Raw genomic sequence first — 26,156 nt, 5'->3', positions numbered from 1 at the left:
AGGGTGAGAAATCACATATTGACTCTACTTGACTTCAGGTCACCTGTTGTAAACATTATTCAGGATGGTGCTGCCAACCTGGATCTATCTCAGACAAGGCCACTTACAAGAGGTTACGTTATATTTTTAGGGACCAGTTCTTAAAGAAATAAAATCCCAATTTCTGACCCCATGTGGTTTCTCAGTGTGTTTAAAATTCAGAAATTTGAAGGGTCAACTCTTAATCCTTTCTCTTTAGTTCTGTGACACTCTACTAAAGTTTTGATAAATGTGTCATCAAGCTTCCATGATAAAATTTACCTTTAAGAGAATGCACAAGAAATCCACTCTTCAAATAAGTATTAGGATTAAAAATAACCACACTGTGCATCTTTGGATAAGAATCTCCAAGGAGTACACTATGTTCTCATGAATGGAATATTTAGCTGAGACACATTCCATATGGATTACCAATTTTTAATTTTAAAAGGGATACAATAAGACACCCTAACTATAAACTATACCGAACATAATTAAATCTTCCTTCAGTGATTTTTAAAAGCACTGCTGAATCTAGTGCCTCTAGTTAACAATTAATTCACCAACTTTATTAAAAAAACATGGCAAGAACTGTAGCATATATAAGAATGGTGAGGCCAATATGGTCATACTTTTATACTTGATCAATGCTTTAGAAAAAATTTGGAATATTAGAATTTTCTAATGAAGAGTAAAAACAATTAGAAAACTTTTGCTACACAAACTTGTTACATTTCAAAACTTAGCTAGCAAAACTCCCAAAGTGACACTAGTATATGAAAATTTATCGATCAATTAAATTGCACTGTTGAAGAAAAGTTGCAAAAGTATTACATAGTATCCTGTTGTATCCTTTTCTAGACTCTCTGCAAACCATTATTCTTTATATTAATTATGGTCAATGTGACCTCCTCCTCCATCTACTGTATTACTTACGGTGTTTCCATGGGAACAGATAATGGCATGCTTAACTTCTTTAAGTAAATAATCTGGTGAAAGCCTTGAAATCTCTCTCTTACCATCCTGAGCCAGTCTCAGAAAAATAATTAGCAATATAAGAAAAACGTAAGTTATTTTGGGTTAGGTCCCTGTAAGCTGACAGTATGTTAATATCTTTTTCATGCTCAGGCAAGATGTAATTAAATAATAAAACACTTTAACATATTGTTGCTAGCACTATCTGGATTTCTCCAGAACCATTAGTCTTTGTGTCTTTGGGGAATGCTGTGTTTTACATTCTGCCTCTACTTTGCCAGATGTCTTCCTGGAATGCTGAGAGGACACTGCTGAACTGTGAATTTCTTTCCCACATTCAAATAGTCTTTTCCAAAGAATTCCACTGGCTGTTTCCCAGGTAGGAAACTGTACTGGTAGATCTAGAACACAGGAGGATGGGATGGGTTCAGAGTCTGGAAGATGTCTCCACATCTGTGTGCTTCCAGGGCTCCCTTCTTTGTCACCATGGTGCCTTCTGGTCCCCTATGAAACAGAGCTGCAGCTATGGCCCAGTGACCTGGGGACTCTCTTGAGGGTGCATCTGCTCTTCTTCATTCTCAGTTTTTCAGTGGGGTGCCTGAGGTCTCCAGGCACTATTCTGTGGCAAACACATCATGCTGTGTACCCAAACTCATGCTTCCCTTTGCACCAAGTGGTACTGCCTCCTAAGAGGTGACTGCCCTGGCAGGTTGCTGGTGAGTTGTCATCAGCAGAGTGTGAGGGAGTGATGTGAGCCTTCTATGTAGTGCCTCCTCCTCTTCCTGCTGCTGGAACAGCTTGGGTCTCGGAGTTAGTCCAAGAAAGGTGCCTTGGACTGTTCTGGGATCCAGAAATAAAATGCTTTTTTTGGTTAAGCCACTTAAAATTTGGGACTTAAAATAGCCACTGGTGTTACTCTAACCTGCTGTTCTTCAAGGGCCTCCTAGCAGACAGATTAAGACACACACATTCCTGGGCCCTACCACCAGGGTTTCCAGTTCCATGTGCCTGGGATGAAGTTCCAGCATCTTCAAAGGTTCCTCCAACTCCCCAGGTGGTGCCAATGCTGCTAAGACCACATTCGATACCCATTGCTCTTTCCAGACCCTGTTTCCTAACTGGGTCTTGTTTGGACAGATCCTTCTCAAGGAACCACACATGCCACTTTGTCATGCCATTTTATTACTTGGTGTCTTTCTTGTGTAACCCCGTTCTCTGCTGTGCGCCTGTGAAAGCAATCCTGCCTCCCTGCTGTGCTCAGGCCCCAGATGCCCTCAGCACCTCCTTCTGGAGTCAGGGGAAGACCTGGACAAAAGGGACAGTTGCCACTTTGTTTTCCTTCCCCTATTTCCCCCAAATAACAGTGTCATAGCAGTCCTGGTGGTAACAGCTAGCGAGTTCCACGTGCCAGGTGCTGTGATAAGCATGTCACTTGCACAATCTCCATCTCCTTCCATCCTCACCAAAATATGGCACCATAAATATGATTATTATTTCTATTTTACAGGTAGTGGAGCTACATTTTAGGGAGACTGAGATAACTCAGCTGATTGGAGGTACAGATTGTGGTTCTAGAACTATATTCCATGACGTCAAATGATCAAGGTTCACCTATGTGCTGCAACCTGAGAAAGGGGGAAGCCAGGGACCCTGATGTGGTGACTGGTTTGTTCCTAACACAGGTGAACATTCCACTTCTGGCTCTGCTTGGGGAGTGTTCTGCTGGAAAGAGGCTCTGCTAGGGAAGTGGAGGGGGGCCAATCTATTTCAAAATAAACACATAGTCTTTCTGTAGGACAAATTTGTGGATGATTAAGGCAGAAGTTAAACTTCTAGAAGTCTGCAGGCCTGACTTGAGCCACATCAGTATCCCTTCTTTTGACCTCTCTCCTGGCGGAGGGCCACAGTGATACCCACTAGTCCCTATGCTCATGAGCCTCAGTTGTTAATTAAATCTTCATTAAGAGAGCTGTGTCCAGAGACTCATGCTGACCTCAGGATTCCTGAAGAGCCAAGGCAGAGTACTGTCCATCCCTCTGAACTCAGTTATGCATTGCTTTTGTAGGTATCCGTGCCTTCAGTTAAGAGTAAAGGTGGCAGAGACTCCTCTCCCATTAATTCTGACCTCCTGTAGAGGTGTCCCCTCGTTCTACTCTCAGTGGGCTGATGTGGAACAGGGACAAGGGCCAGCCCCACCTTAGATGACTGAATGAAGGATCTGGGTCCTCGGGCTGCTTTTGCCATCGGTGCCTCCCAGTGTCTGGGCAGAGCTGGAGGGCACTGTGGGATGTCTGCTGAACAGTCGGTCTTCTCCTTACAGAGCCTCTTCTGGTGCCAACAAAGTGCAATCGATCTGTTTTTCAGTAACACCTGTATCACCACTGAAGCAGCAATCTTCTTCAAATTGCTCATGGAAATTCCTTCTGCTACATTTTTGCAGGATTATTATTATTACAACTTAGCATTGACATAACATTTTATGTTTGCAGTGTGTATTATAGTCTGTGCATTAGCTATTATTAGGGAGAGTTAAACAGACGCATAAGGCAGTGTCTATTTCCATCTTTGTATGAGGCCAGTGGAATAAGGGTAATTTTGAGAGTACAGGTAAGCTAGAGCCTGTTATTATAATGGCTTCAGTGTGAGTCTGGAGGCACAACCAGCAGCAGGTGACTCAGAGAAAAAAAAAAAAAAACCCTCTGTCCCTCCCCGACATGGCTCTTCCTAATGAAGCAGTCTGCACAGTGGCAGCCCTGTCAGGTGCTGCGGGGCTCCTGACATGATTGAGATTCACATCATGCCTTATCACTTTTCCACTTGGATTGTTATCCTCGGATACCTCCCCCAACCAGCCCCATTTTCCTCAGAGGAAAATAAGCAAAATAAAGAGGCAAGCTCACTTCTTCTGGTAGCTGGTGAAGTCTGTCATTTCAAATGTTGAATGATGCTCCACTGGGTGCAGGATGGCTTTCGAGTCCTCATGGAAACCCAGAGCGGGTGGCTGGGGTGGGATAGGACAGGGCAGGGAAGCGGGGCTCTTGACTTCTGCCTAACCTGCCCTCGGGAGCTCCAGCCCAGCCGCAGGGAGAACCACAGGTGCTGTGGAGTCTGGTGAAAGCCATGAGGATGGGCTCTCCCGACACTGGGAGAAGAGGAGAAGGCTGCTGGCCGTGGAAGAGCAGGGGAGGGCTCCTTCCTGAAGCAGGTGGGACTGGGCCTCCACACCAGGCCTCCCATACCCAGAAGCTGAAGGGAAGTAGGAGTGGGGTCTCAGCACAGCAGGAAGTGCTTAAACAAGCACACAACAAGCTCCAGGAGAAGGTGCGAGCCAATGAGGTGAGGTCAGCCAGGCGCCTGGGAGGCCAGCTCCTCACAGAACCCCTCAGGAGCTCTGTATGAGGTGCCTCCGGAGGGCCGGTCTCCCTGCTCTCGCTCTTCTTTTGATCAGATTTCAGTTTTCTTTTTCACTTTCAATCTCTATTTTGACTTCCAAGGCCTAGCACTACTTTTTTTCCCTAACCTTTAAGGCATTTAAGGATTATTTTGTAGGGCAGTCAGCCTTTGCTAGACAATATGTCACAGAATGACACTGGTTTCTGGAAGTGGGGAACCTCCCTCATGATGTGTCCCTCCCTCAGTGCCAGGTTCCACCCATGGATTTTGCTTTAGTGACTTCTGAAATGAGTTGGTCTCGTCTGTCTACTGCTTACAGAAGACTGGAAGACCCAGTAAGAGAGAAGCTTTACACCGCATTCTTCCTCCCAGCCCCCAGTGACTCCTCACCTCCTCCTGAGCCTGCAGCCTAGGAGTAGTCAGTCCTTTGTCCTCCTGGCCTACTAATTTCCTTCCCTGTTAACAAAGGAGGACTTCTCATTTCCTTCACAAATCCTTCCCCTCAATAAGCAGGATTTCCCTCCTTCTTCTCCCCAGACCCCTACATAATTATAATTTGAAAAGTAATATGACCCTTTTCCAAACAAGCAGCCCTGCCTGCCCAGGTGATCTGTTAGCCCCTCTCTGTGTGTTGGGAGTTTGACCTCAGAGCCCGGTTCAACCCCACAATCTTCAACAGAGAACCAGCCCTGCCCAGGGCTCCCCTCACAGCCAGAGGCCCCCCTCCTTTCTCACTGCCACAACTGTGGGAAGAGCCCTCCTCGCATGATGGCCTTTCAGACCCGCTGCCTCAGTCTTTAGGGACTGGCACCCCATTTCCAAAGGCTTCTTCATAACTTCCTGCAGTTTGTACTTTTGTTATATCTTTGGCACCAGCTTGCTTTCATTCTTTCCCAAATAGCTTCTGTTAGAGAAAGGACCTTCTCCTCTCCAGCCGTTACCATCCAACATGGCCTGCTCGGCTTCTCTGCCTTCTGCCACGTCTCCTCACATTTCATCCATCTACCTGCTCCACTCTGAATGCTACTTACTGCCTCTCCTGTGATGATATTGTGACTGAATGCTTTCATAAATCCTCCAGGCTCCATCTCCAGAATACATTGTTCTGATCTACTAGATGTTGTCATGTATTACTTTTCTTGCAGTCATATTTTTGCAGCCATGACAGGCTTGTGGCTTGCAACCAGGAGAGGCCTGGTGGAGCTTCTGGAACTGATCGCCCTTGGCCAGGGGTCCTCAGACCAGCCTCTTGCTGTAGGAGAGGAGGCCCCTCCTGTGCACCTTAGACTCTGTCACTGCTTCCTTCTCTCACTACTGACAGGTGAGAAAACCAGTCCTTGGTGGTTCTTCAGGAGTCAGAGGGACATTTGTCCCTGCTTCACATCACATTCCCCTTATCAGGCCACCCTGCTTCCCCACAAACACCCGCTTTTCAGTGAACCAGAGGATACTGCACATGCTCCTGGCAGAGACTTGGTGAGGGGAATTCCCTGCCTGGCTCAAGCTAGACTTGAACTCCCTCCTTCTCATTTCTCCTTCCTCTGATCCTTTGTTATTGCCTTTGTCAGTCATTTCTTGTCTATGGCACAATTTTATCTTCGTTTTTATTCTCAGTCTCACATTTCACGACTATTGGGTTCCTTCCTTATTGACAGCCATCATTCCTCACATTACAGATTAGTTTTCAATCCTTTGTGCATTAGAACCACCTGGGGGAGGGATGTGTTTTATTAAGATACCGGGGCATTAACCCCCTGGCACTGGTATTTGTAGACAGTGCCCTAGGTGATTTCCATGTGCAGCCAGGAATGTGACCCACTCATTTATACCTCTTATTACTGCTCACCAGTATCAATTCTCCACGTTACCATCGTACCTGGTATTTGCAAAATGCCACCAAGTCCCTTAATTGGTTATTTCTCACAGACTCATCATGGAAATTTTAGCATAAGCTTTGTTTATACATTACTACTAAGAAAGATGAGCCTTGGAGAAGCAACATCATTTGCCAAGCTAAGCCAGAAACAACCCTGAGACACTTGGAGGAGCTTCTGACTTTGTTTGTCTATTTTTTTTTTTTAAATCAGACATTAAACTCTCCTGCCAGGGACACCAGTTCTCAGGCTCACAGGCTCCTTTCTCAGAACCCTACTGATGATGCTTTGACCACCCAAATGACCCTCTCCTCAAAAGACAGTGTAAGATGAGCTCACTGTCCTCAGCAGGCCCAGAAAGTGGGAGAGTACAGAAGGCTCCAAAGACATATTGAAGAACGCTTGATATTTCATCCATGCAGACTGCTCCAGATCACATTCTTCCATCAGGCAATCTCATTACTTCTTTTTATCCCTGTAGTTTGAGTGTTACAAAAATCCCACTTTGGCAAACTCCACATCTGTCTTCTCTGAGTCCTTGGGCAGGGGAGTATGTGAATTTCATAAACCATCCGGATGGCTAAATTATAGCAATTTTTCCCTGGGAGAAAGCTGTTCAGACATTAAAACCCTCTTTTATATTAAGCAAGATAACCTTTCTCACTTTCCCACACAAAAAAAACCAAAAAACAGTTTTTGCTTTGCTCATTAAAATGATTTGTTTTGAGTTTCTGATGAGTCTAATTTTTCAGGTAGCAATGTTTTATTCTTAGCAGCAACTCCTTACAAAGCCCCTGCAAGTGCTGAAGCACCAGTTAAGCATTATTAATCAGACACTAAATGCTTTTAAACGGCTTTGCCTCTTTTTCTAATTGAGAAATAGAGCTGTTTGGGCAAGTTTATGAGGTGACCTTGATTAAATTAAAGAGGTCAGGGATGGAACCAACTTCAAACCCATATTCAATGATTTTTTAAAAATGACTTCCTTCCAATTAAGCAGGAATTAGCATGAAATATTTTGTTTCTGAAAGGTTAAAGGAATTCCTCTGAGAAAGCAGCTCTCTTGTTACTAGCTTTTTATTGAACATGAGAGAGAAAGTGCTACTGATAGTTTTATAGAAAGTGCTTTGTTAACATGATGCTGATGATCCAGCATCAATTATAATATTCCTTAGGAGCCTAAATGTCACATAGAAGGGGCAAAAAGTCCAATTTAAATGTTAATTTCTATTTCAAAAGCCCAAGGACGTAACAACTTTCAATTACAAAAAAAAAAAAAAAAAAAAATCAAGATATATTTTTCCTCTGTAATAATTTCAACCTAGTTCTACTTTTCAAGTGTTACCTTACTTATTTCTGTAATCTTCTTCCTCTTAGTTTCATCTTTTACCTGCCATACTTTCCTGGGTTTTAAGGACCTGAAAGGTCATTTTATTCTTCCTGCCCTAGAGTCTGATATGTAATTAGGGAAGAACAATTCCACAGAAAAGCGGGACCAGACACATGCAGCAGTCTGGGGGCTCTTGGGTATCTCTGAGGAGCAGTGGTCCTCTGCTACTCTGCACCCCACATTTCTGCTCCCATCAACATCGGCATCAAATAGACATGGATTCTAAATAGAAGGGAGGCAGAAGGGTGGTAGAGAGAGAAGGGGCTTTGAGGCCATAAACCAGTTATGAGACTTGGGGCAAACTTCCATGAGACCTCAGGGTCCTTATCTCAAAAATGTGGTCAGTACTATAATGATTATCTATTTAGTATTATCTAAATATTATCTATTAATATTTATTATCTATTAATATTTATTATCAGTAGTATCTATTTAGATAAGAAATGTTCCCCCCACCTTTATGGTCCAAAATGAAACACAAAATGTTCCCCAAGACATGAAAAATTATTTTTGTTTTGACTCCCTTTTTATTCATCTAACAAATCCTTATCCATCTATGTGTACAAGGAAATGGGCTGTGTATGGAGAAAGAAGGGTCTCGAACTGACCTATGAGAGCGTATGTGGAGGAAGATTGCTCACCTCAGCACCTGTTCACTATTTTTGCTTAAAATAAACACAAAAGCTTCTCTAGGGCTGAGAGTCCAGGTGAACAGATTTACACTTCTCAGATACTCTCAGCTATCACGGTCCTTCATATCAGCATTTTTCTGTCAGCCTTTGGCCGTGACTTTGAGAGCATAGAAAAGCAGAGACTGTATGGATCCATGATCTTGTGCTATTTCAGGAAAAGGAGAATTGATGACATGCCGCTAGGATTTTTTAAAGAGGAAAGCAAGACTCTCGGCATCACAGACTGAGTCCCAATTAGTCTAAGGCCACATTTGCTAAATTTTCCCTTAATGTGGCACTGCAAGACAAAGAATACTGCATCAAACACGTGGTAAAGAATTTGCTGAATATTTGCTTTAATTTCATCCTTGTTTTGTATTATGACATCACTTAAGACAATTCATGGAGGTGAAGAAATGAATGGCTTTAGGATGCTCAGAGTATATAAACTCCACTGAAGATTCTGGTATGCAGTAGAGATATTTTATGAAGTGACTGTTAAATCACTGATAGATGAAAACTCTCATCCTCCCTGCAAAAGATCTGCCAAATATACCTTGTAGATCAAGTTGCACCTGAAAACTTGTGATCACAAACACTCCACAAACATCCAATATAAACTTTTTGTATTTATTCAGCAACTCACCTGATTATTAGGGGTGCCCAAACTCATTTTTTTTTCTTATTACATTTAGAACATTAGGGGAAAGGAGAAGATATATTACTTCCAAGACCTCTTCCAGATCAAACCTTCCCTGAGTGTGTGAAACTCAATAAGATTGATAATATTGTAGACACTCTTCCTCAGACTTCTATTTTTAAGATATACTGAGAGGTACATCTCATAAAGCAAAGTCTCAGGAAAAGGAAAACAAGGAGAGGCACTTCAATAAGTCTTGAAATTAGATGGTGAGTGAATAAACTGATGATCTTGGTAGGCTCTCCCAGGCCCTGGGATGCTGAGAGAACAGGGGAAGAGAGGGGAAATTCAAGGGCTGACACTGAAGCTCAGATCATTTCAGATCAACCACCAAGAGCATGCCTGTATTCTGAGAGGTATCCTTGCTTTTCTCTTTATGATTTTAGGGGGCTAGGAGGCAGAGAATGTGGCTGAGACGGTGTGTGGTTTATCCGAGGAGACATGTGACATAGTGCTGCGCCTTCTGTGTGCATCACCTCTTCAAAGCATTTCTTCTCTTGCCCGAAGCCATGCAGCAGGCTCTGCTTTGTGGAAATAAATATCACTCAACTAGAAAAGGGATTGTGTCAATTTCCTGAAATTTTTTTTAAAGCTGCCATTTCTGTTGGAATGGGCTTAAAAACAATTTGCTGGGTACACTATGTTGAAGAAAATCTCTTTCTAGATAGCAGAAAATACAGAAAATTAAGACTAAGCATAAACCTCATTCAGCTCTGTCTGGATTAACATTTCAAGGTAATAAATGTCTCCGGTCGCCTTTGCCTCCAAATGGCATCATGGCTTCCTGTACAGAGCAGGCATCCAAAGCCCTTGGTTGATTTTACCTGATTACTGGTGCTCCTGTGACCCTGCTTAAGGCAGTTGAGAGAGATTCTGGAGTCTTTTTCCCACAAAATTCAGGGGCACCATTGTAAGGCCATTAGCCTGAAAAGAAGGAAGCTAATATTGATTCTAGACTTTCCACTTACTCTCTTGAGCAAATAACATAACTTCTAGACATGGTACTGCACTTTCCTATTTGTAAAGAAGAGAAGAAATTGCAGAACATTTCTAAGGTCTCTCAAGAGTCACATTGTCACCCATCTCCAAGCAGGTAAGAACATTTTCTACCCAGTTCAGAACTTGAATTGTTTCTTGGATCTTTCATTTAAAAGTTATGCAAATGTGATCATCCCTTGAAATAGAAAATTCTAAGATGATGTGATCTGGGATGGTAAGCAAATTATTATGATATGTTAAATGTGGAAGTTCTCTAATTTAAAACAAGAGATGATAATTCAATAACCTAATATTAGTTGTCACTACTTTTGACTTGTTAAAATGATTGGAAATGGAGAGGAGGTAATCCTCAACCAACATTAGTTTTCCACAGTCTTCTAGGTAATTTCAAAATTAATATTTATTACAGTTTTGTTAAAAGAACACATGTACCTATTGTGGACATTCTGGAAATGCACAAAGAAGAAACAATAAAAATCACCTGTAATCATACCTTCCATAGACAATCACTGAATATTTTAGTCCATATCCTTTCAGATTTTTCCCTAACATATGAATTGTGAAAACAACACATACATAAACACGTTTGGAATTATTTTACACATGATGATTTCTAACTGCTTTCATCACTTAGCAGTGTATTGAGAACATTCTCTCATGCCATTATATAGTCTTCTAAAACAAGATTCTTTGTCAAGGCCGTTCATGGATGTGCCATTAACCAACCAATATCCTAGTGTTAAGTATTTACATGATTAATCTGGGTATGGTCATGTGTGCCTGTAGTTCCAGCTCCTTAGGAAGCTGAGGCAGGAACTCAGAAGTTCGAGGCTAGCCTGGACAATATAGAAAGACCCCATCTTGAAAATAATAAATATAAATATTTACTAGTTTCTAAAATAATTCTGAGAACTGAAAATTTAGGCATCTACTTCAAGCTATAATGACCCAACATGTCCCAAGTAGAAAGCCAGGGCCTCTGGGACATAGGAGCTCTAATAAGACTCAGGGTGGGCTCATCGCAGAATCTGCAACACCTGCCTGAAGCACTATACTTGGCAGACTCTGCCTTATGACTTTTCCCCAGAAATGTTTCTCTCTCTTTTCTTTAGTGATGAAGAATCTAAATAAAATTCTTCTCTAGCAACTTCCCAGAAGGCTTCACCCTTTGTGTCCTGACACTGGGGAGAATAGTTGGTACTGAGTACCTCCCTGGAATCGAGGGCATTCAACTCTGTACAAGAGAAGAGTCTCTAAGACATTTCTACATGAACAAGCTTACTATAATAATGTTTTATATTGCTAAGCACTTCAATTTCCAGGGCTTCTAAATACGAGATAAGTATCATATAATGACAAGTGGAATTTCTGAGAAAAGGAAGAAAGTAAGTACTTCTTTCAATATTCTTTTTCATTAGTTGTATGGCTACTGGGAATTCTACAAGACGTCCATCCTCTGGTGAAGGTCAGACACCTTTATGTCGTATACTGTGTTTAGATGAACAATGAGGCATATAAGCAGAGGAGATTACAACGACAATGTTCATCAGCAGCACATCACAGTCCTGAGAGGCTGGTAAGAGAATATGTTTTAATAAGGCCTGGTATTGATTCTTTGGGCTAATGTTCCATTTTACCAGCATTATAGTCATACTTCAAATTTTTAGATGGGGAGGGAAAGAAAATCAATAGACACTACCTTCCCCCTACCAACTGGCCTACATATCTAAAATTTCTCAGCCATGTTCACAGCTAAGGGACATAAAATTATGCTCTTGGAAGGACTGGTCCAGTTATCAAAACTTTAATAACCTCAGGTATCTGCTATAACTACTTCAAAGATTTAAGCTTCATCTTCTAGACTTGTTGCACAGGAGGTCTGTCTGAAACCAAAAATCATGTAGAATTATTGTTACTGAGCTTTAAAAAATACAAAGAAAAATATTCGTAGAGTTAATTTGTTCAGAAAAAAAAATTAGAAATCAAAACATGTAACTGTCTTATTTTCTTTTCCTTCATAATTCTTAATCATTAGATTTTTTTAAATGATAAAATTTTATTTAATGTGATATATAATGTTTTAAATATAAAAAAAATGTTCCCTACTGCCAGAGAGCAATGGGTTGACCTGCTTACAGTATTTTCTATAAGCATAGCAGAATCGCAGGTGAGCACTTAACAAAATACATCAACACTAAAAAGGATGATTCCTTTTTGCAACCAGGAATGGCTAGTTACTGTTTAAAAACGAAAATAAAAAATTAGGAATAAATGCTACTAAGGAATTTGTTACCGTGTTTTGGGAGTGGGGAAGCTTACAAACTTACCCAGATTCTGTCATCTAAACTTCAAAAATGTCTTGATTTTTTCCAGAAGTTGTGCAAACCACACTTAAATTCCAACAACACTTTGTTAATTTTGCTCAAATGCAAGCTGAAAACATATTTTAACATCCTGTCAGAATAAGACACTAAGAGTGTCGATAAAATGACACTAAAATAAATGTAAATTTAGATTGCTGTTACAAGTGGCTGCTTGGCTCTGGGAGATGTTAGGTTGCTATAGTATTTTCCATAGCAACTTTGCATCTTATTACATAAATATTCCCTCAGTGTCCTTAAAGCCTACTAAGGAAATGGGATTAAATCTACTCGCCTATGTAATGGTCCTGCATCAAGCTTTACCAGAACGAAATGCCTGGAAAACATAATTGACTGTAATCTAGAGAATGGTTCTCCTGGAGGTTGAGAGGCATTAGGCCACTGCGGGCTATACACAGTGGCCATGCTGTGACCCCATGTTGATCGCTGGCCATTGGCCTGAACCCTTCCCAGGTCGAGGTCTCTTCAGCTCTCCCTTTCAAAAGATTGGTTGTTAACTTCCTCACACTCCTCCTCTGCCTGCCAACTGCCCATTAGCCCAAGCCTTCTACCAGGCTCACGGGGCTCATGGCATGAAGCAAGAAGCCAGGGTCTCACAGATCCAGAATCTGCTCTGCAAATGCAGCTGGGAAAATGGGCCATTTGAAGAATCCACCCAACTCCACACTGGTAGCAACCAGGTATGGATTGTTTAAGAACCTCAGCTAGGGCTCAGCTGAGTTTTATGGAGGGTAGCACAGTAGTTAGAATACTGGGGAGACACAATGGCATTTCAGCAACATGGGTCAATGGGACAATTTTACATGAAGTATGTGATTGTGGGAAGTTTTTGCAAGTATGACAGGTGTCAGGAATGATAGCATAGTTAGGTGCAATATAAAAATAAGATCATGAAGGTTACACTGGAAATGTGAATATATAAAGCAGATGAACACAGTCTGGTTGGGCAGCAGGAGGGCTTCCATTTAAAAGGAAACCTGTGCTGCAGTATCAATTTAATAGCATCTGTCTCTTTGCATTTAAAAGGTAAAGCAATTTGAAAAAAGAAATGACTTTCTACAGTTTTCAGAACCACATTCATTATGAAAAGCAAATTGTAACTATATCAGAAAACTGCAAAATTGATCCCAAATAAACATTTGTTTGAATTCCTTTGGCAAGATTGAAAAAAAAAAAAAAAAAAAAGGAAAGAAGGAAGCAGCTACTCAATCACCTTAGAAGATTTCTACCACCATCTTTCAGTCATGTTAGTGCAATTAATCACTTTTCCTTGTTTGGCACTTAGGTTCCCAAAAGATGTTTGGTTGTGGTTGAAAAGAAAATGCTTGCCTTTAATTTGGTGGTTGCTGCTGGACATGAACCACTGTTCTATTTCTCTTTGAGGAGATAGTGTCCCAGGCTGTCACTGTTTGGGAAAATGTCTTATCCTTCCAGGCTTCCATTCAACAATGATGCACGCCCCTGCTTTCTGCATCTGCTGCTGGTGCAGGAGCTTAGACCCCAGCCTGTGGTCTCTCACTGAGCTATCCTGCTTTCCATGTGTCAATGCTCTTGACCCTCTGCCAAGTTCGGAGCAGCTTCAGAGTCAGCTGCTTTAGACCACAGTCAATGCTTCCTAAAAGGAAGCCTGTAGCAGCTGCCAGTGACATGGCCTTCTGCAGTCAGCCCTATCAGTTGGCAGCAAGAGCCTGGTCTGGCACTTAGGAACTCTCTTTTGTAGCTGCCTGGTGTAAGGGGCCAATGAGTCTCTTCCTAGGCTTGTGCCTAATGATAATATCCCTGTTGGGTGTCTTTTAGGATCTTTCAGAAGCATGACCATGCAGGAAATGAACTAAATCAGAAAACTAAAGATAGTCCTGGTATTCAAAGAAATCAAGGGGATGACCAGAGAAAGCCTTATATACAGTAATTGTTTAACCTAACATTTCCAGCTACATATAAAGGTATAAAGACTGATACTGCTAATTCCAATTGAACTTAATTGAGTTCCTAACTCAACTTTGTTGGCTGAAAGATTTGGAAAATTTTTGACTTCTTAGTGAAATCTAAAAAACAAAACAAACCAAAAAAACCTCTGTTCCTATGTTGTGAATTTCCATGGAGAACTGATAACCCAGAAAACACTCTTCATGATTAAAAGAGTGTTTGCTCTCTCAAAGAGTTTGAGAGTTTAAATGAGGTATAGTGAAAATCCAAGAGCATTCACTTGTACATTATGGAATGGTTTAAGGATTTTCTATTAAGCAAGGGTTGTTTTAGTTTCACTCTTCTAAAATTTGTGTTCAGTGTACACTCATCAAATATTGGTTGGGGCATGTACATTGGGTAGTGATGTTCATTTGGGTTTATACTAAATTTAATTTTCTGACATTAGGATATACGTGTTTTGGGGCATTGAACCTTTATTAACTAAAATGTTCTTTTCAAAAGGCATCTTACACCCTGGAGAGCAGGACTGCCACATCTAACTCTGCCTGGGTCCACCGTGCTTTTATTATGAGAAGGTGTTCCATGAATGTCATCAGTAATTAAAAGGATGCATATTCAACATGCAGCACAGTGTTTCGTACAAAGTTCTGCACATTTGGGGGAAAGAAATCATCCATATTTGAACATGCTTCGTAACATTTGCCATTTGAATTTAATCAGAGTAAATGTTCTTAGGGTTACCATCCTCCTCATGATGTTTGGGGCAAAGGCATCAAAAACATTAAGAGCAGATGAAGGGGAATAGGCAAGTGAAGTCAACAACCTTTCACTGAGCTACCTGGGGAGAGGCCCAGGGCTAGGTGCTGGAGAAGAGGGAGATAACAAGCGGAGTGAACACTCACTGGGCACCTATTTTGTGCTGGGCATTATCTCTAAAACCAGAAATGCCTGACATGCATTGGCTCATCCCACTCTCACAACACTAAAACTAATCAGGTTCTGCCCTGCTGGGTCTTACAGCCTAGGACAGACTTCCTCTGCCTCTTCTCCTTTTCCTTCCTTGTATACATCTGCCCCACCCCCACCGTCAACCTGAAGGGAGGGAGGAGTGAGTGATGGAGGTGAGGGGGAAGAAAGAGAGAGGCAGGAGAAGACACAGGAGATCGGATCAAGAGAGGGAGGAACAGGGAAGTGAATGGACCTCCTGACTATCATCCATTTGAATTTGTCTAAAAAATTATCTTTACAGGCTTCAGAGCAGGACACCAGTCTCCTTGAATGGCTGCTTTCATAAATCCATCATGATTTTCAAATTTGTTAATGAATCCATTTCCATTTTTATCAGCATCTTAGTTTTGTACCAACAAACTCCTTTCTCCCCTTGAGATCAGAGGATAAGGAAGTAGGACCCGCCCACCCAGAATCACACTGTAGTTACTGCAGTGCCCGGAACTCCAGTCCAAGATGTCCTGAATTATTTTTTGTAGTTAAGAGTAAGACTACATTGAAATAGTCTTCATAATAAGAAAAGGATATTTCGAAATATTTTTATTACCATTTTAAATATATTTAATATGTTAGTATTTAATATATAAACTATTTTTTGAATATCATTTTTTGTTTATTTTTTTTAAGGTGTTGGGGATTGAACCCAGGGCCTTGCCGATCCCCAGCCTTTTAATAATTTTATTTTGAGACAGGGTCTCTATAAGTTGCAGAGGCTGACTTTAAACTTGCTATCCGCCAACTTCAGCCTCCCTGTCACTGGGACAACAGGTGTGTGTCACTGCGCCCAGCTTGATTATTTAAAAAAAATATCAAACCCAAGGTATCATCAGGTCCTTACAAAATAAACTGTGCCTTTTCTAGAAGCAAAGTCAGTTCTCTCCATTTCCCTTAGAAATAAATCCCTGCAGGGGGTTTCTGTTCTAGAGAACAAGCTAAGTGGGGCCCTGGGATGCCCAGGCCTGAGCACCCTGCAGCACTATGGGCCCCTGACAGCCACCAAGGATTTTCTTCCCTAGAGATTCCAAGAATTCCTGGTCTAGTTACTTCCCAAAGAGAACTGAGGTAAAATCCCCACTGTTTTAGCAGAGAGGACATGAACAAGGGATTCCTTAAAAAACAGAGAATTTCACACCTATTTCCACATCTGGCAATTCCTACTGGTGAATCACACCACTATATGTTGAGGCCAGCTTCTATGCAGTTTAATGGCAGTTGCAAGTCTGTACCTAAAAATGAGTGGTGTGTCACCTAACAAGACACACTGGCAGGTGCTTTGCTCTGGCTCCCAGGTCTCTGTCTCCTCATGCCTTGCTTCAAGCAGTAGTTAGCAGGATTTGTCTGTGGTTTAGTCAAAATACCAGAAAGGATTCTTGCTGTCAGGCCATGTCCCCGAATACCCAGGTCTGAAAGAAAAACAACTGCCTGCCTTTGGGCAGATCTTCAGGGCCCAGCGGAATAAAAAAAGGTTAGTTGCTTTCCCTTCTCTTTAATCAGTCCTGTGCTTTCTCCAGAAACCACATGCCACGTCCTCTGGTCCATTTTGAAAAGCACAGAAAAGACTTTGAACTGCTCGGGGCCTGGCATTTGAACTCCAGTTCTTTCATCTCTTCCCTCAGTACGTGGCAGAGAACACGCGCTGCATTTGTTCATTAATTCTGCTGACCAAGTAACAAGCCTGGTGAAAGTTTTTCAAAGTTCAATTTGGACTTCATGCTCTCATCAGATGCCGGGGAATAAACCAAGAGAGGTCTGGGAAGAGTGCTCTGCAGGCAAACCTCCAGAGGACCTCTGGTCCCTGGCAGTGGGGAGAAGTCCTTGACATCTCCAGGGACACTTCAACAGCGGAGGTCAGGAGCCAGTCCTGGAGGTGGATGCCTGCTGTCATGGCTAGCTGGGACCTCTCATTGAGTGTACTGTTCAGATTCATTCTTATTCTAGTCCTTTCCTAAGCAGACTCTGAAATTATACACATTTCCTCTTTGGACAATTGACAGGTTGTTTAAAAAGAAATGTCACCAAAAAAGAGGGGGGAAAAAGCCACAAGTTCAAATCAAAATTTCTGATTGATTCAATTCTTTTCTTCTACACCTACCTTGTAAGGATATTAAGAATCAAGGCTGCATGTCAGCTTGCCCCTCATCTACAAACTTCAAAAACAATAAAAGTTGTTTTTTTTTTTTTTTTTTTTAGAAAAAAATGTTTTATTTATCTCAAGATCTCATTGAATTTAAGAGAATCACACCAATGCTCCCTTCTTTTGACACATGAAGGCTGGTAGAAGAGAAATGCTGGGAGAAAGGTGGTTCCCTCAAATAAACAAATCCAAACCCGATAGTAAAACAGTCCTGAGAAATGTGAGATCGGCTTAATGAGAGACATACATTGACACACAGATGCTGGGTTTATTTATCAGACAAAGGATATATGGCTTCAGAAAGTGGTGGCATGGTGCCTACTGGTATGCTAAGCTTCTGAAAGATTTACGTGTCTGGAATTTGAGGATGAAAGCTGTACTTTGCTAAGGCAGTAGTTCTCAAACTTCGGCTAACATCAATCAGGATCCCCTGCAGGGCTTAAATCACAGTTTGCTGGATCTCATTTCCTCTCCCGCTAGAGTCTCTGATTCAGTAGGTCATGGGTGGGGCCTGAGAACTCACATTTCTGATACATTCCTAGAGGATGCAGATGTTACTAGACTGGGGACCGCGCTTTTGAGAAGGACTATTTTAAGGAAATTAAAATCCCTTCCACATGGCCTGGATGCAGGAGCTTGCTCATGACCATCCTAACCACTTTGCCATCCCAATGACCTGCTCTTTTTGCAATCCTGGTTTTGACTTCTGAAGGAAGTCCACCCTAAAATATGGGCCCTGGAATGCTGATTATTTTATGTTACAGGAACCTAAAGAGCAGCAGGTTCAGGGAGAGGCTTGGCCTTGAGTCCAGACCCTCCAAGGAAGAGAACAATTCCCTCTGGTCCTTGCCTGAGCTTTCATTAGCTGAACTCTGCAGGAAGAGAGGCTGACATCTGTCAACTCACCTGGACAGACTTGTGTCATACTCCACTGCTTCTATTTGGTTCTAGTCAACATTCCAAAGAGAACCATTTAAAATTCATTGTCCCAGGCCACTGTGTTTCTCCAAGCCCACTGAGTAGCCCTAGAAACAAATTGCTATTCCTCTGAAAACTGTCTATAATCCCCATCCTGCCCCTCTATGGAAAAGGGGTACGCAAGCTTCTGAGCTCTCGGGGGTGGTTACACATGTGATTGCCTCCGTGTGTCAGAAGTTTGTGTCTCTTTTTCTCCTGCTTAGTCTGTTTACTTTCAGTTCATTTCAGTGAACTATCAGAGGGTGAAGGAAAGCCTTTTGCTTCTACGCTTCTACCGACAAATTAGCAAAGATCCTCCTTCTAGTCTCCTGCAATCTTTCTGTTAAGAAGCCTGAGACAGGTGTGTACTTTATTCACTGGTACCTACAAGGAGACAAAGCAAATCTATGCCATCTCTCTAATTTTCTTCTCTGCTAATGGTGGCAACTGTGGGTCTTCTCAGATCCTTTAGATAACACCCTTCTCCTCAGACAAGCTGTCTCCTTTGGTGTCTCGGGTTTGAATGAGCATTTAACTTGCCTGCTCTTACAATATCAAAGAATTTATATACAATTCCAGGAGAGAGTTTTAATCAGCGTCTCAGATTAGACAGAACATACAAAGCAAGGCTCTCTCCAAATTTCTCCTTTTTATAATCTAAGGAGTGACGCCCCTCGCTTGGTACCAAATGGGGCCATCCTTGATTACAGGTTAGGTGAACTAAAATTTATTGGGGGAAAAAGTCTAATTTTCCAGCATGTTGGCTCAGAGGCTAAAGAGAGTCTTTCGGGATTAAACAATTCCCAAGTAACAAGTACACTGACTGAAACCAAATTTTATCTGTATTTCAGCTTCAGCTGTGGCTGCCACCCTCTGGAAAAGGATTTTTATGGGAACAGGCAAATATCCCTGAAAAAAAAAAAAGTAATAATGGCCCCAGATCTACATATGGAGAAATAACTATAGCAACTTAAATCACTCTGTTCCTAAGAAGGAATTTAAAGTTTTATTAATAAAAGGCAGAGTCAGTCAAATACGCAAGTTCAGTATAACTCAAAAGTGAGTTATGAGGTCATTCCCAGTGCTCATTCCCCATGTGCAGATTCGGATGCTCACGATGGGACCCTGGGGTGTGTGGTGGTGGTCAGCATTACCTGACTCGTCGACTCTCAGTTTTTTAGTAGGGCTGTCACAGTTCTCATCGTCAGACATTTCCATTTCTTCTTCACGGCGGATGCCCATGAGCTGCTCACTTTGAGCGTTCCGGAGCTCCTGAAAGCAGAAGATACAGGACTGTCAGAGTCATGGACACAGCCGTCCTACCTCTTCCCAGTGGTCTTTGGGTTTATTAGGACTGACATATCAATGTTTAGAATCTGAAGCTTGGACCCAAACATCATTCCACCTCATCCGCAATGAAGTTCTAAGGGGGTTAGGGTAAAAGAAAGGTTAAAAGCTTTGGTGTCAGAATTGAGATAAATCCCTGCTCGCCAATGCCTAGATAAAGGCCCTTTGGTAAATTTTTAAATCTCTCTTCAATCTCTAGTTCATCATTTGTTAGAAAGGGAGCAGGGATTAATAACCTAGCAGGGCTCTGGCAAAGTTTATGTAGAAATTCCTATTACTTAGCTGACTCAGCTACTGGTAAGGAACATGAGCAACAGAAGTTTAAGAAGAGCCTAGTCTACCACTGGCCCATGGTGTAATTCTAGGAACATTTCTTCTTATTATCATAGCCTCAATTTGTTTCCTGGAATAATGTGATGCTAAGGGTTTTGAGGATGAAATGAGGAAATGCATGTTAGAGGCTTAGCATCACTCTAGACACCTTGTGTGCTAAGCTGATGATACTGACCACTGCTATTTTCACACGAACATAGCGCTTTGCATGTATGTATGTGCCTGTGTGTGATCACACATGCACACTCACAACATTCAGTTTAAAATTCAAAAGATGGTAGGAAACAAAATAAAAGTAGATGTTTCTCATTCTGGGTCTCACATTATCATGTTGGGGCTACGGTTTCTGTGGTGATGGCTAGTTGCTTCAGCATCACTTTTAGAGCCAGAGATCCTACTTTCTCTACTAATGAGGAGGGGTGGCTGCAATCACGTCATTCAATTTCTTTGAGCCTTTGTTCTCTCATCTATAAGCAGGGAATCATAATAATACAAGACTGTTTGAATGCAATTGTATACATGAAAACTCATTGTATAAAGAATTACACATTAAATTTTTTACTACTATGCCTAAAATCAAGCCACTATAATCATTTGCTTTGAATAATGATATCATTATTTTTTTCCAAGTTACATATTATATATTGTGACTCCTCATTCATTCTGTTCTCTTACATGTATTGTCCTCAGAAAGTCTTAATAGGGAAAAGTCTCCATTATTCTATTTTCCTCCTTTAAACTGGAGTCTCAATGAAAGCAAAATTGTTAAAACAACAAATTAAATTACTACACCTAATTTATTAGTGGCATGACTTTAAACATCATTCTGTTGCCCATCACCCCAGGTGGTTGGTTCTCTCAATTTTCTGTTCTCTTTAGCTCTTAGAATTCAACTACACATGAGGGAAAGGAAATTATTGCTAACAGTATTTGGTCACTTCTGCACCCTGGGAATCACCCTTGCAGAGGAAATGGAAGAGGGAAGACAGAGAGGCAAAGTCCAGGGAGGGGCCATCACAATGCTGCCCTGAGAGGCCCTGGGATGACAGAAAGCACCTCCTTATGGGACCATGCCACCTAGAAGAAAGAGGTGCCAATTCTGCTTTAAATAACATCATCAGGTCTTGGAGGCAGTGTCCCTATGATTAGTGGGGATATATTTAGGTAGTGGACAGTTAATTTTTCTATTGATAAAGAGTCCAATTCCCAGAAGCGTGGTTTAAAAATACTTGAAACAGAAAAAAAAAAAAAAAAAGTCAGGTGGAAAGAATAACGAGGTTGAAAGGGTCTGTTGTTCAGTCCCTACAATTAATGACAAACTGTCACACGACAGCTGTTTTTGCGGGGAAGGGTGGCAGAATGGGAAAACACTGGGGGTTGGTGCTGAGGGTGTTTCCACAGGGTGCCTCTGGTTCAGCAGTAAATCACTAGTACACTCTAATAAATCCATAGAGGTGCTGCAGATAATTAACAGATGCTGTACATACATGCGAATGTGGAAAAAAATCAAGCCAATTATCAAGCTTATATGCAACTGAGAAATCATCCACAATGTCAAATTACCAAGTGGTATTTAATCAATTAGGCAACATGTAGGAGAGAAAATCAAAGGTAATTTAGAGTTCCATGTCTTAATGTATACCTAAAGAGGTGGCAGAGTGGCAGGAGGCACAAAGACCCTTTACAGGTAGACTTTTTGGACTGCATTCCACCTATCCCTCTGGAACATACATTTCCACCCCCAGGACCAAGCAAAACAAGCAGACTTCTTAGACCAGGGCTGGAAGTCCTGTATGTCCTGCCTCTGGACAGCCCTGGTCTGCGGAAGGCAAAGATAAGGAATGGTCGTGGGTAGAGTCAGACATGGCAGGAGGCACGATTTAGACCAATATCTCTATCTGCTGACCTCACATGCCAATGACAGCCTTTTCATGCCCAACTTTATTCAGCATCATGCCACCTGCCTTTCTCTTATCATTTCTTTTAATCACATTTGGCTTTTATGTGAAGAAAAAAAAATTTTACATACTGATCAATCCCAAATCTGAATCATAGTTTATAGACTCCAATTCTGTGTTTTTATCATCCTCAGTGTTTATATGCATCAAAAATAGAGGACTCCTTTCCCACCTGAAAATAACCCTTGACTTGGGTCTTAATTCAGTTTTGGGGAGAACAGCAGGCAAGTGCTCTCATTTTGGGGACCCTGAAAAATTTAAGAGAAATTCCATCTCCTTCTTGCTCATAATCCTGAATAGAGGAACGGAATTGTATCAGTCACCAACCACCTTCTTAGGCACTAGTGAACAAAATTTTTAAATGCCCTTAACAATAAATTGCACTAGCATTTTAAGCGTCCCATTATTGTGAAGTCATTCAGTATTCACTATAATAATGGTGATAATAAAGAATTCATTTGGTATTCATGTGGATGCTACATCCAGTGCCATTGGTATTCAAATGTAGTTTAGCATTAGTTAATGGGCACTTAAAATGCTACCCAGATGATTGATATCACAATACTTTGTGGTTCCTCAAACTCTTTATAAAACACTTATTGTACAAGTGTGAGCCAAGATCATTAAATAAATACACCTTACCTTCTATAAGTTTGTGATTTTTGAAAGAGGGGAGTATCATTTAGAGAACTTTAATATTAACATGCTAGAGATGAAGAGGCATCCAAATGAAAAACATTCTCTCACTTACAAGAAAAAAAAAAAAAGAAGCAACAAAAGACAGTATACTTACTTTGAAATTACAGGTTCAAAGCGTACACTACACTGTGGAGTTAAAAATAACAGCTGGATGACCGATGACTAATGAGACATTTCAGTCTGTCTAGGTGGTAACAAAGGTCAAAGTTGTGGGTGCCTTCCTGGAGGTAGATACTCACACTTCACACCTGCACTGATGCTGAAGGGCAGACTTCACACCCTTGTGATGTTTGCTCTGGGGAGATGTGTGATAGTACCTGATGGCTCGCACAGGGGACTGACACTGCTTTGATGAGAAGACATGGATGGAGAGGCATACTTGCCATTTCTAGCCCAAACAGCAAACTGTCATCTTGAAGAACACTGGAGAAAAATCTGTATTTTTAAAAACTAGTTTCCTGTTGTTAAGTTACACTGTTCTTCAGACTAGTTCATTAGGCAAAATATCTTGGCTTACTTCTGAGCTCTGTACTATGAATGGAAAAGATTCTTTTCTCCCTTTTTCAGGGGTGAAGAGTGTTCTAAGTGTTAAGTCAGTTGCTCTTCCTGGGGAGGAACACGTCTGAGCTGACAACAAGACAGGACAACAGCAGGAGGACCGCCCACTGTAACAAAAACTGTAGTGGCTGCAGCCACACTACTCTCTGCCAATCCAGCTGTGTGATGGTGGTTAAAAAGTAATAATAAAATCACCAACCTCAGAATGCTTTCGCCAAATGTCTATGTTCTTGCGCTGAGCTTTCGAGAAATGGTCCCAAGCTTTTTGTCTGGTGGAAGCGTTGAAAACGGCCACAATCTGCTCAACTTTGGTGAACAAGGAAGTCAAACAAGACAAGTAATTTATGTTGTGATCACTATAGGGAAGCAAAGCAAAGACACTAGGAGTCTATGGATGATGTCACAGTAGTTACAACATCATCAATATCCATCCAATTCGTGCCTTTTTGTACTTACATTTTAGCAATGTTGGGGATGTCTCCCTTCAAGTCTGTCTCCATAACTTTAGGTTAAAACAAATTCCAAATATGACTGGCAAAAGGTCATGGGGATCTACTTTCAGGCATTCTTTGGCTCTTGTTTAAAATGTGATTTAGCAGATCTATATACCTAGGTCTATAGGTATATAGACTCTGGTACTGGCATACAAATAAAGATAAGTAACGCCTGATTAGGAGCTTAGAAGTGAAGCCAGGGTGGAGTGACTGAATGAGAAGAGCCAAACATACATCATTTCCTCTTTTGGTCCCATCTTAAGGATTCCATTGCAGCCCTCTGAAGACATTACCGTGTCCAGGTTCCAAGGTGGGACAATGAATAGTTGTGTCACGGCTTTCCTCAACCACAGGGACTATTTTCCTCCTTGTTCTCGTTTCTCCCCACACTGCATCCACTGCAGCCAGCCCTCCATCCCTCTGGCTGCCACAGGAGCCATTGCCTCCATGTTAAGAGAGACCAAGGCTCACCCAACTAGCAGCACTACCATGCAGGTCTAATTTCAACACCATATGGTGCCCTCCATAGTTCTTCATCATGATCATATACTAATATTTCATTATCATGTTAATAAGGCTCCCCACAATCTGGCTCTCAAACCTCTTGACATTCTAATTGTATTACCTTGACTTCATCTGGCACTTGTGTTGCTTCCAGGCATGGTGCTATTGGAATGATACATGTGGAGGGGTTGTGAAGAGAATTATGTGTAGGAGAAGATGGAGCTTTGTAGTAGGTGTTGGGGGTGGGGCCAAACAACTATAGACACAATATTGCTTAAATAGGTATTAATCTAGTAAGCATGGGACTAAGGAAACTAGAGTACTGAACTAATCACATGATTAAATCAGAACTTCTAAATATTTAGTTAGGAAGGCACAGTTCAAACTAAGTTGTCATGGATGCTAACATCCTATACACATAAATCTTTTATAAGTGATTCCCAAGGCTCTATTACAAAAAAAAAAGGACATCAAAGCTGTTCCAGACCTTCTGGTGTCCAAGGAATGTCAAGAGTAAATAATAATCCTCACAGAAGCACAATACTCAATGCCTTAGTTTAAAAAATTAGCACATGAAATAAACAGAAAAGGAAATAAACACCTCTGACACTGTGAATTTCTTACAATGCCAACAACTACTTCTAAATGTATGGGTAATTTTCATGGGGCATGTTCACGTTTACTGTTTTCTACTTCAGGAGAATCTCAACAGCAGACCTTTTCACTTAATAAACTGTCATCATTTCACACAATGAATTTGTTTCACTCAATTTTAATGTGAGAATTTGTCACTGACTGGGCTTACACATGTCCCCAAGCTCATCTGGCTTCCCTTCCAAACCTTACCTGGAGGAACTGGCACTGCCAGATGAGCTGCTCTAAGTTCAGACCTTCGCCTGACCACCACCCAGTGTGCAGCATGACTGGTGGGCAAGAGAACCACTCAGCTGGACTACCTGGACCTTCTGTTTGTTTTGTCTGCATGTAGGCTGGGGACATTGGGGATTTCAGCTGCCTTTTGTAGGGGCAACAGTTGCAGCAGTCAACTGGGATGAGATCATCTGGCAGGGGTTGATCATGAGATTACTAAAGAGTAATGGGCTCCACTGATTTAATAGCAGAATTCTTTGAGTGACATCATTTAGAAGAGGAAGAAATATGGTGTCCTGACAGTGGGGTTGGAGCAGGAGCAGCAACAAAGGTTGAGGTTGATTATTTCGGTGGTGGGATAGTCAAAATTCTGCTATTATTCAGGGAAGGTTCTTAATAAAGAAGATGCAGCTGGGTGCAGTGGATGTCTCAATTAAAACACACGCCTATAATCCCAGCAGCTCAGGAGGCATAGGTGGGAGGATTGTGAGTTCAAAACCAGCCTGAGTAATTTAGCAAGGCCCTAAGCAACTGAGCAAGACCCTGTCTCAAAATAAAATATTTTTAAAAATGGCTGAGGATGAGGATGTGGTCCATGGTTAAGCACCCCTGGGTTCAATCCCTGTTACAAAAAAAACAAAACAAAACAAAACACACACACACACACACACACACACACACACAGTAAAAAGAAAAAATTATGTATTGTTAAAAATGTGTGTGGTAAGTGTGGGGGAGGTGAAGGCAAGAGAAACCAATAATGCACACAGAGGAGTACAGAAGAGCACAACAGAGGAGCACTTACGAAAAAGACCTTGTGAGTTCAAGCTGCACAGGTTTAAGGTAAAAACAGACCAACTCAAGCATGTAGATATATAGTGATGTCTCAATTAAAACACATGATTACCCATTTATGTGTCATATACATCTTGTGTACACAATCTGGAAGTAGTTTTATGCAATA

General features: G+C 41.5%; 1 protein-coding gene across 12 annotated transcripts in view; it reads right to left on the bottom strand.

Moving 5' to 3' along the window:
- Nucleotides 1-26,156, bottom strand: part of Enox1 (ecto-NOX disulfide-thiol exchanger 1) — a 531,696-nt gene that overhangs the window by 100,436 nt on the left and 405,104 nt on the right. For all 12 annotated transcript variants that reach the window (XM_047554196.1, XM_047554188.1, XM_047554186.1 and 9 more), the window contains 2 exons: nucleotides 23,524-23,630; nucleotides 19,584-19,701 (listed from right to left, as the gene is read on the bottom strand). In XM_047554196.1, the coding sequence (XP_047410152.1) occupies nucleotides 19,584-19,701; nucleotides 23,524-23,630 (225 nt within the window). The remainder of the gene's footprint in view (nucleotides 1-19,583; nucleotides 19,702-23,523; nucleotides 23,631-26,156) is intronic.

Source organism: Sciurus carolinensis, chromosome 5 (genome assembly GCF_902686445.1).
Source record: "Sciurus carolinensis chromosome 5, mSciCar1.2, whole genome shotgun sequence".
In the NCBI taxonomy this organism is placed as follows: Eukaryota; Metazoa; Chordata; class Mammalia; order Rodentia; family Sciuridae; genus Sciurus; species Sciurus carolinensis.
This window is presented reverse-complemented; position numbering and strand designations above follow the sequence as displayed.